The following is a 13,952-nucleotide window of genomic DNA, read 5'->3' on the forward strand; positions in this document are numbered from 1 at the left end:
TGCCACCACACATCAAGTGCAGCCGTGAAAAGCTCCGAAGAATCAGCGGCAGGGATGACCACGGACCTGGCGGGAGCCACGGTCAAGGATCCAGGAAAAAGCGGATCCGGCGAGGCCACTGCAGGTGCCCCCCTTGGATCAACTGCAGCCGTGAAAAGTGCCGATGGATCAGCGGCAGGGATGACCACGGACCTGGCTGTAGCCACCATCAAGGATCCAAGAGAAAGCGGATTCAGCGAGGCCATTGCAGGTGCCCCCCATGGATCAACTGCAGCCGTGAAAAGCACAGAAGGATCACCGGCAGGGATGACCACGGGCCTGGCGGGAACCACCATCAAAGATTCAGGAGAAAGCGGTTCCGGCGAGGCCATTGCAGGTGCCCCCCTTGGATCAACTGCAGCCGTGAAAAGCGCCGAAGGATCAGCGACAGGGATATCCATCGGCTGGCGGGAGGCACCATCACGGATACAGGAGAAAGCGGTTCCGGCGAGGCCATTGCAGGTGCCCCCCATGTCTCAACTGCAGCCGTGAAAACCGCCGAAGGATCAGCGGCAGGGATGACCACCGGTCTGGCGGGAGCCACCATCAAGGATCCAGGAGAAAGCGGATCCGGTGAGGCCACTGCAGGTGCCCCCCCATGGATCAACTGCAGCCGTGAAATGCATCGAAGGATCAGCGGCAGGGATGTCCATGGGCCTGGCGGGAGCCATTATCAAGGATCCAGGAGAAAGCGGATCCGGCGAGGCCATTGCAGGTGCCCCCCATGGATCAAATGCAGCCGTGAAAAGCGCCGAAGGATCAGCGGCAGGAATGGCCATGGGCCTGGCTGGAGCCACCATCAAGGATCCAGGAGAAAGCGGATCTGGCGAGGCCATTGCAGGTGCCCCCCATGGATCAACTGCAGCCGTGAAAAGCGCCGAAGGATCAGCGGCAGGGTTGACCATGGGCCTGGCGGGAGCCACCATCAAGGATCCAGGAGAAAGCGGATCTGGCGAGGCCATTGCAGGTGCCCCCCATGGATCAACTGCAGCCGTGAAAAGCGCCGAAGGAGCAGCGGCAGGGTTGACCATGGGCCTGGCGGGAGCCACCATCAAGGATCCAGGAGAAAGCGGATCCGGCGAGGACACTGCAGGTGCTGCCAGCTTATCCTTGCAGGACACGAACCTGGTCTTGGCCGATGATGCCAGCACATCCTCGACGGGGGCAGATGGTCCAGAGAGCAGCATGAGCATGGTGTTGCCAGTTGCAGTCACAACCAGCAAGCCTGCTGCTGGAAGAGCTGAAGGGAAGGTCGCAGACCCCGTGGTCTCCACCTTGCAGACCGAAGGCTACATGTCTGAACGGGATGGAAGCCAGAAGGGCTTCCACCCCAGGGATGAAGCCTGGAGAGAAAAAAAGAAAAGAAGGACACGTCTTCATCGAGGAAAAGTTCCCATCACCGCAGGACACGTGAAGGTCACCACAGGACAGGAGGGGACAAGACCCAGAAATCATCCTCCCACTGGTCCTCATCTGGCCATGGAAACTCCAAAGTTGACAAAGGACGGGAGGACAGCTCGCAAACTGAGGAACAGCCAGTCCGCCACCAGTTCAGGGACTCTAAGTAAGACATCCAGTAAGATCCTCTCCTTCTTTAGGAGCTTCAGAGTCATTCCTGGTTCAGAAACAAGGCTCACACATGACCATTGAGAGGCAGACAAAGCCCCGGTTGGCTTCCATGTTTAGCACACATTTGCTAAAAGGGGAGAAAAAAACAAGGACATGATAAACACAAAATTCACAATACTGGATTTCTGTAGGGTCAAAACAAGGGAGGGATGGTCTGGGAGGAAAAGCTATTATGCAAAGCGGTATGTCCATGGGAATGTATTATCGTTTCCATTTTATTTTAACGTCTCTGACATCAGGATGATTCTTATACTGCTGTCAGCCAAGTGGCAGTCACTGCCTTAGAAATATCTCAACCAATTTGTTTCACTGTTGTTTTCCTTTCAATATATGCACAAGAGATGGATGACAAAGTCTGAAAGATATCTTTCAAGAACTATAACATAAAGAAACTAAGGGACATAAATACTCACTATCCAGGAACACAAGAAAGGTTTAGATATATTGCTAAGGAATAACAGAATAATCCAAAATGCTCTGTACTGATGAACTATGCAAATTATGTATGCATGTGGAAAGCGATTCTAAAAATAAAAAAAATCATAAATGAGATTATGAAATCTCATTTCATACTGAGATTATGCATTTTTAAATGTCCATCATAAAAAAGTCTTTCCAGTTTAAAAAAAAGTTGTAAATAAATTTCATGAGTCCATGAAAATCATTAAATTGTTAACAACACTTGATAACAGTTGGATTAGAGTAACTGTTGATAACAGTTAACAACCGTCGGATTTGAGAAGAATGCCTCTGAGAACCATGTGTGTTTTTTGTTTTGCGGTTTGTTTTTTTTTTGCGGTATGCGGGCCTCTCGCTGCTGTGGCCTCTCCCATTGCGGAGCACAGGCTCCGGACGCACAGGCTCAGCGGCCATGGCTCACGGGCCCAGCGGCTCCACGGCATGTAGGATCTTCCCGGACAGGGACACGAACCCGTGCCCCCTGCATCGGCAGGCGGACTCCCAACCACTGCGCCACCAGGGAAGCCCCATGTGTCTTTGTATGAACCGGGGAGTCATCTGCTAGCCTTGCAATTCTCTGCTCATTCCCTTCTGTGACAACAGGGTCTACTAGGATGGAAGTTGGGTTTCCAGTAAAACTTAGGGACTTTCTCTGCAGAGCAAATTAAGTGGTAGAGGTGGAGGAGGTGAGAAATAAGATACGGATTCTGGGAGGAGTGGTAGCTTGGGAGGATGAGAGGAAGCCCTTCTCAGTTGCTCTGGTGGGTGGCTGGAAAATCCCATCTTGTGATTTCCGATACACAAAGACCAATAGATTGTGGGGATCAATGTGTCCTGGGAGTTACCTCTTGAAGCAGTGGGTCTTGGTAAGAGGAGAGAAAGAGCCATGTTCTCTAAGACCTGAGAGGGGTTTGGGGGAAGCCTTCCGGAAATGTGAGGAGTTACGGGGTAGAGGAGGGAGATAAAGGGGAACTCTTTCCAAAGCCTTTGACTCAGAGCCCCAGATTTTCACCATGCCAGAGGCTGAATCAGCCTACTTAAAACAGCTTCATCTTAGGATTCTGTACCCTTGGCTTTACCTTTTGTCTTTCTTAGCCTGTATTAGGCATTCTCACTCCCTCACCCCAAAGGACTTCTTTAACGTGAACCTAGTTAGTCCACTATGCAGGGCGTTAGCTGAGCAGACCCACAGTTGACACAATTTACACCTCCAGTGCAGTAGTAAAGTGGAGGTGGGGACTTGCCCACCGCAACGTGCCCTGCCTGGCACTTGCTCTGGATTTCCTTTTCTATCTTGACGGTTCATCAAGAGACACATGCACAGATACCTACGTATTTCAAAGCAACAGGCATCTTCCTCTGGAGGGAGACATCAATTTGGGTATCAAGTCAGTACACCCTATCAGATAAAGGCCAATATTTTGGACAGCAATATTCATCACCGTGGTAGCAATTCTGCAGCTGCAAGTGCAATTACGCAATGGATGGTTGATTACAAACTGACCAATGTCCCAAACTTCAAGTCTGGCAACACACATACATACTAGAAAGGTTTTTTTTCCCTACAGCAAAATAAGGTCATTCACAGGATTGTTGAAGATGTGCTACGGTGGGAGGCATATTGAAGGCAGTGTCGTGGCTGGCACAGCAAGCGTGATGTGATGCTGGGGAACACAGCAGGGGCCACGCCATGCAAGGCTTTGAGGTCCATTTAAAGGAGTTTGATTTCTGACCTTGGAGTGATGCAAAGCCATGATATGTTTTCAAGAGGGGAGTGGCCTGATCAAATGTGCACTTTGTGGAGGGTACTGTGGTTTCTGTGAAAAGAAGTATTTGGCTGGGGGGGTTGTTAATATGGGACTTTATGTTACTTCCTATTTGGGGCCACAGGATCTATATAATGAGGAGATTGGAGGGTATGCTTTGAAAGACACCGTTCCATTTGAAATATCCACGTGGGGTGCATTTCTTCAACGAAGGACTTGTGGCCCCAGCTGCTGGGGGTGCATCCCACAGAAAGCCTTCAGCTGGCAGTGAGTTTGGAAATTGCCTGGGTTCCTCACCCGAGGTGCACGGCAAGAAATGATTGATGTGGAGTGTGAAGGTCAGGCCGTCGTAGCCCAACACAGACCCTCTCGGAAGGGTCACTCCAGTTCAAGAGCTCAGCTTCGGGCTTCCCTGGTGGCGCAGTGGTTGGGAGTCCGCCTGCCGACACAGGGGACACGGGTTCGTGCCCCGGTCCGGGAGGGCCCCACATGCCGCGGAGCGGCTGGGCCCGTGAGCCATGGCTCCGGAGCCTGTGCTCCGCAACGAGAGAGGCCACAACAGTGAGAGGCCCGCGTACCGCAAAAAAAAAAAACAAACAAACAAAAAAACAAGCAGGGGTCAAGGAGGGAAGGATTGGGAGTTTGGGATTAGCAGATACAAACTACAGGATGGATAAACAGCAGGGTCCTACTGTAGAGCACAGAGAACTATATTCAGTATCCTGTGATAAACCATAATGGAAAAGAATAGGAAAAAGAATGTATGTATACAAAAAACTGAATCAGAAATTAACCGAAGAAATTAACACAACACAAATTAACACAACATTGTAAATCAACTATACATTAATAAAAAAGAAGAAGGAAAAGAAAATAAATACAATCCAAGTTTGGGTTACCTTTGTGGGGAGGGAGCATGCAGAAGAGGGGCTGGCAGGGATCTATTTCTTGCTCTGGGTGGCAGCTACAAGGGTGTTCACTTTCTTGTTACTCATTAAGCTATATTTATGCTTTCTGCACTTTCATGAATGTGTGTTATATTTCACAATAAAAAGTTTCTAAAACTGTAAGAAATATAAATATAAATATAAACAAAAGTTAGCCTCCTTGAAAAGAGAAAATGGGTGAGAAAATTCTCCATATCCTGGAAATGACAGTATCAGTGGGACTCTGACAGGTAGCAGCACTCTTTCTAAGTTCCTGCCAGCACTGGGCTGTATACGCTGGGGGCACAGAGAACAGCAATCCCCATAGGATGCCTGCCCTTAGCAAGTACACGGTCCACTTCCAGGATTTTATCCCCAGGACATCATTCAGCAGAAGCGCCAAGATGATGGAGATCTGTAACAACAACAAGACTGGAAGCCACCCAGATATTTACAAGAGCAGGAGGGTTTTCTCAACCTTTTGAGTAGAAAGACTATCCAGCCTACCCACACCTATACCCTGGCAGGGTCAGCCTCTTCCCTATGGACGTGGTGGTTGGTTTAGGGGGAGGCTGGTGAGCCTGCCCCAAGGGGGTGGGGGCTTGGACGCTCAACAAAGGGGTGTGTGATGCGATGGTGACGGGTCACAAAGGGCTTGCGGTATAAATAGGGTCGGGTCAAGAGACTCTGGCAGAGTCCTGCAGGGAGGTGACGAGGTGCTTTCGTTCCCTCTCTCTCTCTCCCTCCGAGACTCAGTTTGTGGCTGGTGGCTCTGTCTTGAACGAAGAGAGCCATGAGCAGTGAGAGTTTACCTCATTACACGGCCAACAGCTACTGTTCAGTGGGGGTGTCGAGGACCTCCATGGGGGTCCTGCAACGACAACTGTACGAGGGAGGAGAGTATGACATTTTCAAGCACGCTCCCATGTTGGAGAGCGACTTTATCCAGGTCAGCAAGGAAGGAGAACTGATTGACCTAGACAACCGCGTCCGAACGGTGACTGTGGGCGTCGCATCCACCAGCCCCCTCTTCCCGCTACCTGACGTCATGCTGCTGGCCCGACCAAGGAGAGTCTGTGCCGGGGTCACCAAGGGGAGAGGTTGCAAGCCCGTGAAGACCCTAGAGCTCACCAGGCTGCTCCCCTTGAAGTTTGTCAAGATCTCCATCCACAACCGGGAGAAACAGCAGCTGTGCCTGAATCTTGCTACCGGCCGGACTTTCTACCTGCAGCTGTGCCCCTCTTCCGACGCACAAGAAGACCTCTTTTCCTATTGGGAAAAGCTTGTCTATATCCTGAGACCACCGGTAGACAGTTACAGCAGTACCCCGATGCTCCAAACTGGAGATGCAGCGACTACAGAGGATGCCAACATCCTAGTGGTAAGCACCGACAGGGACTCAAGAACACGGGGCAGGGTGCTTTGGGAGAGCAGGGCAAAGCTGGTCCTTCATAGCCTTTGGTGCTCTCTGAGACTCGCCTGGGAAATACCTTCTACCGTTGAAAAGGGTCAGGGACAAACGAGCTATCACTACGGGAGTCCCCACACGGGAGAGGTTCCGAGTGCTTCTCCACCTTGTCCCACGAGGCCGAATTTCAGAGAGACCTTAGGTATCATCTCGGCTGCACTGGTCTCATCACCAGGGCTGTAATCCCTCCTACAGCATCCTGACTGTCTGCTCTCTTCCTGAACACTTACCCCAGCCCAGGTAGTCTCAGCAGGTGGGGAACGTCATTCACAGCTAGGAAGTCCTTCCTTCATTGTGTCTCCCCGGGACTCCGACATGCTGACTCAAATCAGCCCAACCCGTGGAGTCACCAAAATGTAGAAGGTGTGCATCCCTTGACCCAGGAACCCCACTTCTAGGAATCTGTCCTGCAGGGAGAGAAGCACAAGGGTATAAAGTTAAAGTGCATAGCATCATGGAGAATTGTATCAGTGCTCTCCCTGGCCCTGGGACTGTTCAAGTACAGTGGAGTGGCCGTTTGACAGGGGTGCAGTAGATGGGGTCTTGCATCCAATGGGAGCTTAGACTGGGTGATTTCAAAGGTTATTCTAAGTATAAGGCCTTGAGTTGCTCAGCTCCAGGATGAGAGAGGAGCGGACAGTTCTGAGCTCACTTTCTGTCATCTCTATCTTACCTGTCTCTCCTCCCCTTGGCTCAGACCACAGAGCTCCACAGAGAAAGGGATCAGGATGAGGTTGGGCTTCGCAAGCTTCGTGACGTGACTGGAGCCACGTCTTGTGCTTATGTGGGGGGAGAGGGAATCCATCATGCCCCCCGTGGGTCACCTGCAGCCCTGAAAGGCGCCGAAGGATCGGCGGCAGGGATGACCGTGGGCCTGGCGGGAGCCACCATCGAGGATCCAGGAGAAAGCAGATCCGGCCAGGCCACTGCAGGTGCTGCCAGCCTATCCCTGCAGGACACGAGCCTGGTCTCGGCGGATGTTGCCAGCACATCCTCGACGGGGGCAGATGGTCCAGAGAGCAGCATGAGCATGGTGTTGCCAGGTGCAGTCACAACCAGCAAGCCTGCTGCTGGAAGAGCTGAAGGGAAGGTCGCAGCCCCCGTGGTCTCCACCTTGCAGAGCGAAGGCTACACGTCTGAAGGGGATGGAAGCCAGAAGGTCTCCCACCCCAGGGATGAAGCCTGGAAGGAAAAAAAGGAAAGAAGGACACGTCTTCATCGAGGAAAAGTTCCCATCACCGCAGGACAGGTGAAGGTCACCACAGGACACGAGGGGACAAGACCCAGAAAGCATCCTCCCACTGGTCCTCATGCGGCCATGAAAACCCCAAAGTTGACCAAGGAGGGGAGGACAGCTCGCAGACGGAGGAAGAGCCAGCCCGCCACCAGTTCGGGGACTCTAAGTAAGGCATCCAGTGAGATCCTCTCCTTCTTTAGGCGCTTCAGTCACTCCTGATTCAGCACCAAGGCTCACACATGACCACTGGGAGGTAGACAAAGCCCCGGTTGGCTTGGGTCCTTCCCTAGAGAGGCAGTTCCTACTTTCTTTAATAAAGGAAACCGTACAACTCCAAAAGAAATGCTATCTTGTGTTTTCTATGTCCCCTCGCCTGGTAGGGACTTGACAGTGACTTCTGTGATGCGAATTGTGCTTTGGCCTGAGACCCCAGAATCAAAATTTTGTTGTACAAGATAGGTATTAAGTATCATTCAGCCATTCACTAGGGCTGGAAATAGATGCACTATACAGAAATGTTCATTGCGAGGTTGCGAATCTTTGGAAATAAGATTTACTATGTAAATATAGTTTGGGGAGAAGATAAGCTGGGGGAGGTGACTGCGTGATGTGTAAACTTGCGTTGCTGAATTAATTACTGAATTCATCAAGTATTTACGGGGTGTCTGTGCCGTGCTGTGCCTAGCACGAGGCTATGTTATGGAAAAACCATCCTTTTCTCAGCAAAGCCCTTTGGTTTGGTTATGGGCACTCTGTAGAAGGCAAGGAAATAAGCACAGAAAAAGGTTTTGGTCGCTTGCTCGCAGGTCACACGTGCATAGCCACTGCCCGAAAGAGAAGCCTGTTTTCCCAGCAAGGCTTCTCCAGGGCACGTAGGGTGGAGGGAGGACAAGTCTGCAGCCGGGGCTGAGCTTTAGGCCATAGCTGGGGTCAGAGGTTCACCTTATGAAAACAGAAACTCTCTCTGGCTTGTAAGGAAATGAAACCATTGGGAGTTATTTTACTTTGTGTAGGGTAAAACAGAACACGGGGGGGATCAGGGTTGTCATTGGCTCAACAAAGGGACACAATCTTTATGGTAGAAGCAGCACCAACGAGGAGTCAGGAAATCTGAGTTCCTATCCTGTCTGGGCCACTGACTCTCCTGGGTCACTCTGCCTCTCTGTAATGGTACCTCTGTGGGCAGCCACGGGGTCCCCAACTGTAAAACCAATGGATTGGACCGCTGCAGTGATTCTTACCCTTGGTTGTATGTTGGGAGTTCCCTGGGGAGCTTCAAAACAAACAAACAAACAAACATTGATAGCCTGACCCCAATCCCAGAGATTCTGATGACATTTAGGTGGGGTAAGCCCTCCAGCACCGGGAGTTTTAAAAATCTCACCCAATAATTCTACTGTGCAGCAGCCAAGTTGGAAAACCACTGGGCTAGGAGGTCTGGGGGGCCTCTTTCAGCCCCAGTATGCCATAACTTTACAGTGGAAGACAGTAGTTCTCCAACATTCACATGCATAAGGATCACCTGGGAAGCCTATTTAAAAAATAACATTTCTCACCACATGATAGCCCTTATACGTGGACTCTAAAGTACGACGCAAATGAACATATCTGCAAAACAGAAACAGACTCCCAGACATAGGGAAGAGACTTGGGGTTTTCAGTGGGGTTGGGGGCGGGGAAGGATTGGGAGTTTGGGATTAGCAGATACAAACTACAGGGTGGATAAACAGCAGGGTCCTACTGTAGAGCACAGAGAACTATAGTCAGTATCCTGTGATAAACCATAATGGAAAAGAATAGGAAAAAGACTATACATGAAATATACAAAGAATACACATGAAACTGAATCAGAAATTAACACAACAGAAACGAATACAACCTTGTAAATCAACTACACTGTCAATAAAAAAGAAGGGGGAAAAGAAAAAAAATAGAAGCCAAGGTTGGGTTCCCTTTGTGGGGAGGGAGCATGCAGAAGAGGGGCTGGCAGGGTTCTATTTCTTGCTCTGGGTGGCAGCTACAAGGGTGCTCACTTTCTTGTTACTCATTAAGCTATATATTTATGGTTTGTGCACTTTCATGAGTGTGTGTTGTATTTCACAATAAAAACAGTTTCTAAAACTGTAAAAAAAAAAAAACCACAAATATAAAAAGTTAGCCTCCTTGAAAAGAGAAAATGGGTGAGAAAATTCTCCATATCCTGGAAATGACAGTACCAGTGGGACTCTGACAGGTAGCAGCACTCTTTCTAAGTTCCTGCCAGCACTGGGCTGTATACGCTGGGGGCACAGAGAACAGCAATCCCCATAGGATGCCTGCCCTTAGCAAGTACACGGTCCACTTCCAGGATTTTATCCCCAGGACATCATTCAGCAGAAGCGCCAAGATGATGGAGATCTGTAACAACAACAAGACTGGAAGCCACCCAGATATTTACAAGAGCAGGAGGGTTTTCTCAACCTTTTGAGTAGAAAGACTATCCAGCCTACCCACACCTATACCCTGGCAGGGTCAGCCTGTTCCCTATGGACATGGTGGTTGGTTTAGGGGGAGGCTGGTGAGCCTGCCCCAAGGGGGTGGGGACTTGGAGGCTCAACAAAGGGGTGTGCGATGTGATGGTGACGGGTCACAAAGGACTTGCGGTATAAATATGGTCGGGCCAAGAGACTCTGGCAGAGTCCTGCAGGGAGGTGACGAGTTGCTTTCGTTCCCTCTCTCTCTCCGAGACTCAATTTGTGGCTGGTGGCTCTGTCTTGAACGAAGAGAGCCATGAGCAGTGAGAGTTTACCTCATTACACGGCCAATAGCTACTGTTCAGTGGGGTTGTTGAGGACCTCCATGGGGGTCCTGCAACGACAACTGTACGAGGGAGGAGAGTATGACATTTTCAAGTACGCTCCCATGTTTGAGAGCGACTTTATCCAGGTCAGCAAGAAAGGAGAACTGATTGACCTAGACAACCGCGTCCGAAGGGTGACTGTGGGTGTCGCATCCACCAGCCCCCTCTTCCCACTACCTGACGTCATGCTGCTGGCCCGAACAACGAAAGTCTGTGAAGAGCATGTCAGATGCGCCGGGATCACCAAGGGGAGAGGTTGCAAGCCCGTGAAGACCCTAGAGCTCACCAGGCTGCTTCCCTTGAAGTTTGTCAAGATCTCCATCCACAACCGTGAGAAACAGCAGCTGTGCCTGAATCTTGCTACCGGCCGGACTTTCTATCTGCAGCTGTGCCCCTCTTCCGATGCACAAAAAGACCTCTTTTCCCATTGGGAAAAGCTTGTCTATATCCTGAGACCACCGGTAGACAGTTACAGCAGTACCCCGATGCTCCAAACTGGAGATGCAGCGACTACAGAGGATGCCAAAATCCTAGTGGGAAGCACCCACAGAGACTCAAGAACACGGGGCAGGGTGCTTTGGGAGAGCAGGGCAAAGCTGGTCCTTCATAGCCTTTGGTGCTCTCTGAGACTCACCTGGGAAATACCTTCTATTGTTGAAAAGGGTCAGGGACAAACGAGCTATCACTATGGGATTCACCACACTGGAGAGGTTCCGAGTGCTTCTCCACCTTGTCCCACAGGGCTGAATTTCAGAGAGACCTTAGGTATCATTATCAGCTGCACTGGTCTCCTCACCAGGGCTGTAATCCCTCCTACAGCATCCTGACTGTCTGGTCTCTTCTTGAACACTTACCCCAGCCCAGGTAGTCTCATCAGTTGTGGAACATCATTCACAGTTAGGAAGTCCTTCCTTCATTGTGTCTCCCCGTGACGCCGACATGCTGATTCAAATCAGCCCAACCCGTGGAGTCACCAAAATGCAGAAGGTGTGCATCCCTTGACCCGGGAACCCCACTTCTAGGAGTCTGTCCTGCAGAGAGAGAAGCACAAGGGTATAAAATTAAAGTGTGTATCATGGAGAACTGTATCAGTGCTTTCCCTGACCCTGGGACTGTTCAAGTAAAATGGAGTGGCCGTTTGAGAGCGGTGCAGTAGATGGGATCTAGCATCCAATGGGAGCTTAGACTGGGTGATCTCAAAGGTTATTCTAAGTATAAGCCCTTGAGTTGCTCAGCTCCAGGATGAGAGAGGAGCAGACAGTTCAGATCTCACTTTCTGTCATCTCTAACTTACCTGATTCTCCTCCCCTTGGCTCAGACCACAGAGCTCCACAGAGAAAGGGATCAGGATGAGGCTGGGCTTCACAAGCTTCGTGACGTGACTGGAGCCACAAAAAGTGCCGAAGGATCAGCAGGAGGAATGACCATGGGCCTGGCGGGAGCCACCATCAAGGATCCAGGAGAAAGCGGATCCGGCGAGGCCACTGCAGGTATCCCCGATGGATCAACTGCAGGCGTGAAAAGCGCCGAAGGATCAGCGGCAGGGTTGCCCATGGGCCTGGCGGGAGCCATTATCCAGGATCCAGGAGAAAGCAGATCCGGCGAGGCCATTGCAGGTACCCACCATGGATCTACTACCGCCGTGAAAAGCGACGAAGGAACAGTGGCAGGAATGGCCATGGGCCTGGCTGGAGCCACGATCAAGGAGCCACCATCAAGGATCCTGGAGAAAGCGGATCCGGCGAGGCCATTGCAGGTGCCACCACACATCAAGTGCAGCCGTGAAAAGCTCCGAAGAATCAGCGGCAGGGATGACCACGGACCTGGCGGGAGCCACGGTCAAGGATCCAGGAAAAAGCGGATCCGGCGAGGCCACTGCAGGTGCCCCCCTTGGATCAACTGCAGCCGTGAAAAGTGCCGATGGATCAGCGGCAGGGATGACCACGGACCTGGCTGTAGCCACCATCAAGGATCCAAGAGAAAGCGGATTCAGCGAGGCCATTGCAGGTGCCCCCCATGGATCAACTGCAGCCGTGAAAAGCACAGAAGGATCACCGGCAGGGATGACCACGGGCCTGGCGGGAACCACCATCAAAGATTCAGGAGAAAGCGGTTCCGGCGAGGCCATTGCAGGTGCCCAGCCATGGATCAACTGCAGCCGTGAAAAGCGCCGAAGGATCAGCGACAGGGATATCCATCGGCTGGCGGGAGGCACCATCACGGATACAGGAGAAAGCGGTTCCGGCGAGGCCATTGCAGGTGCCCCCCATGTCTCAACTGCAGCCGTGAAAACCGCCGAAGGATCAGCGGCAGGGATGACCACCGGTCTGGCGGGAGCCACCATCAAGGATCCAGGAGAAAGCGGATCCGGTGAGGCCACTGCAGGTGCCCCCCCATGGATCAACTGCAGCCGTGAAATGCATCGAAGGATCAGCGGCAGGGATGTCCATGGGCCTGGCGGGAGCCATTATCAAGGATCCAGGAGAAAGCGGATCCGGCGAGGCCATTGCAGGTGCCCCCCATGGATCAACTGCAGCCGTGAAAAGCGCCGAAGGATCAGCGGCAGGAATGGCCATGGGCCTGGCTGGAGCCACCATCAAGGATCCAGGAGAAAGCGGATCTGGCGAGGCCATTGCAGGTGCCCCCCATGGATCAACTGCAGCCGTGAAAAGCGCCGAAGGATCAGCGGCAGGGTTGACCATGGGCCTGGCGGGAGCCACCATCAAGGATCCAGGAGAAAGCGGATCTGGCGAGGCCATTGCAGGTGCCCCCCATGGATCAACTGCAGCCGTGAAAAGCGCCGAAGGAGCAGCGGCAGGGTTGACCATGGGCCTGGCGGGAGCCACCATCAAGGATCCAGGAGAAAGCGGATCCGGCGAGGACACTGCAGGTGCTGCCAGCTTATCCTTGCAGGACACGAACCTGGTCTTGGCCGATGATGCCAGCACATCCTCGACGGGGGCAGATGGTCCAGAGAGCAGCATGAGCATGGTGTTGCCAGTTGCAGTCACAACCAGCAAGCCTGCTGCTGGAAGAGCTGAAGGGAAGGTCGCAGACCCCGTGGTCTCCACCTTGCAGACCGAAGGCTACATGTCTGAACGGGATGGAAGCCAGAAGGGCTTCCACCCCAGGGATGAAGCCTGGAGAGAAAAAAAGAAAAGAAGGACACGTCTTCATCGAGGAAAAGTTCCCATCACCGCAGGACACGTGAAGGTCACCACAGGACAGGAGGGGACAAGACCCAGAAATCATCCTCCCACTGGTCCTCATCTGGCCATGGAAACTCCAAAGTTGACAAAGGACGGGAGGACAGCTCGCAAACTGAGGAACAGCCAGTCCGCCACCAGTTCAGGGACTCTAAGTAAGACATCCAGTAAGATCCTCTCCTTCTTTAGGAGCTTCAGAGTCATTCCTGGTTCAGAAACAAGGCTCACACATGACCATTGAGAGGCAGACAAAGCCCCGGTTGGCTTCCATGTTTAGCACACATTTGCTAAAAGGGGAGAAAAAAACAAGGACATGATAAACACAAAATTCACAATACTGGATTTCTGTAGGGTCAAAACAAGGGAGGGATGGTCTGGGAGGA

The 13,952-nt window shown here is 51.8% G+C and overlaps 1 protein-coding gene across 1 annotated transcript; it reads left to right on the forward strand.

Moving 5' to 3' along the window:
* Positions 1-10,293: 10,293 nt before the first annotated feature.
* Positions 10,294-10,840, forward strand: LOC308610475 (Golgi-associated RAB2B interactor protein 3-like; the record flags this gene model as incomplete). Its single annotated transcript, XM_081259600.1, has 1 exon — positions 10,294-10,840. A coding segment is annotated over one exon (547 nt), but the record flags the coding sequence as incomplete, so codon positions are not given.
* Between the last annotated feature and the right edge of the window lie 3,112 nt (positions 10,841-13,952).

The sequence above is a fragment of the Mesoplodon bidens genome, assembly GCF_964165515.1.
Source record: "Mesoplodon bidens genome assembly, contig: HAP1_SCAFFOLD_873, whole genome shotgun sequence".
In the NCBI taxonomy this organism is placed as follows: domain Eukaryota; kingdom Metazoa; phylum Chordata; class Mammalia; order Artiodactyla; family Ziphiidae; genus Mesoplodon; species Mesoplodon bidens.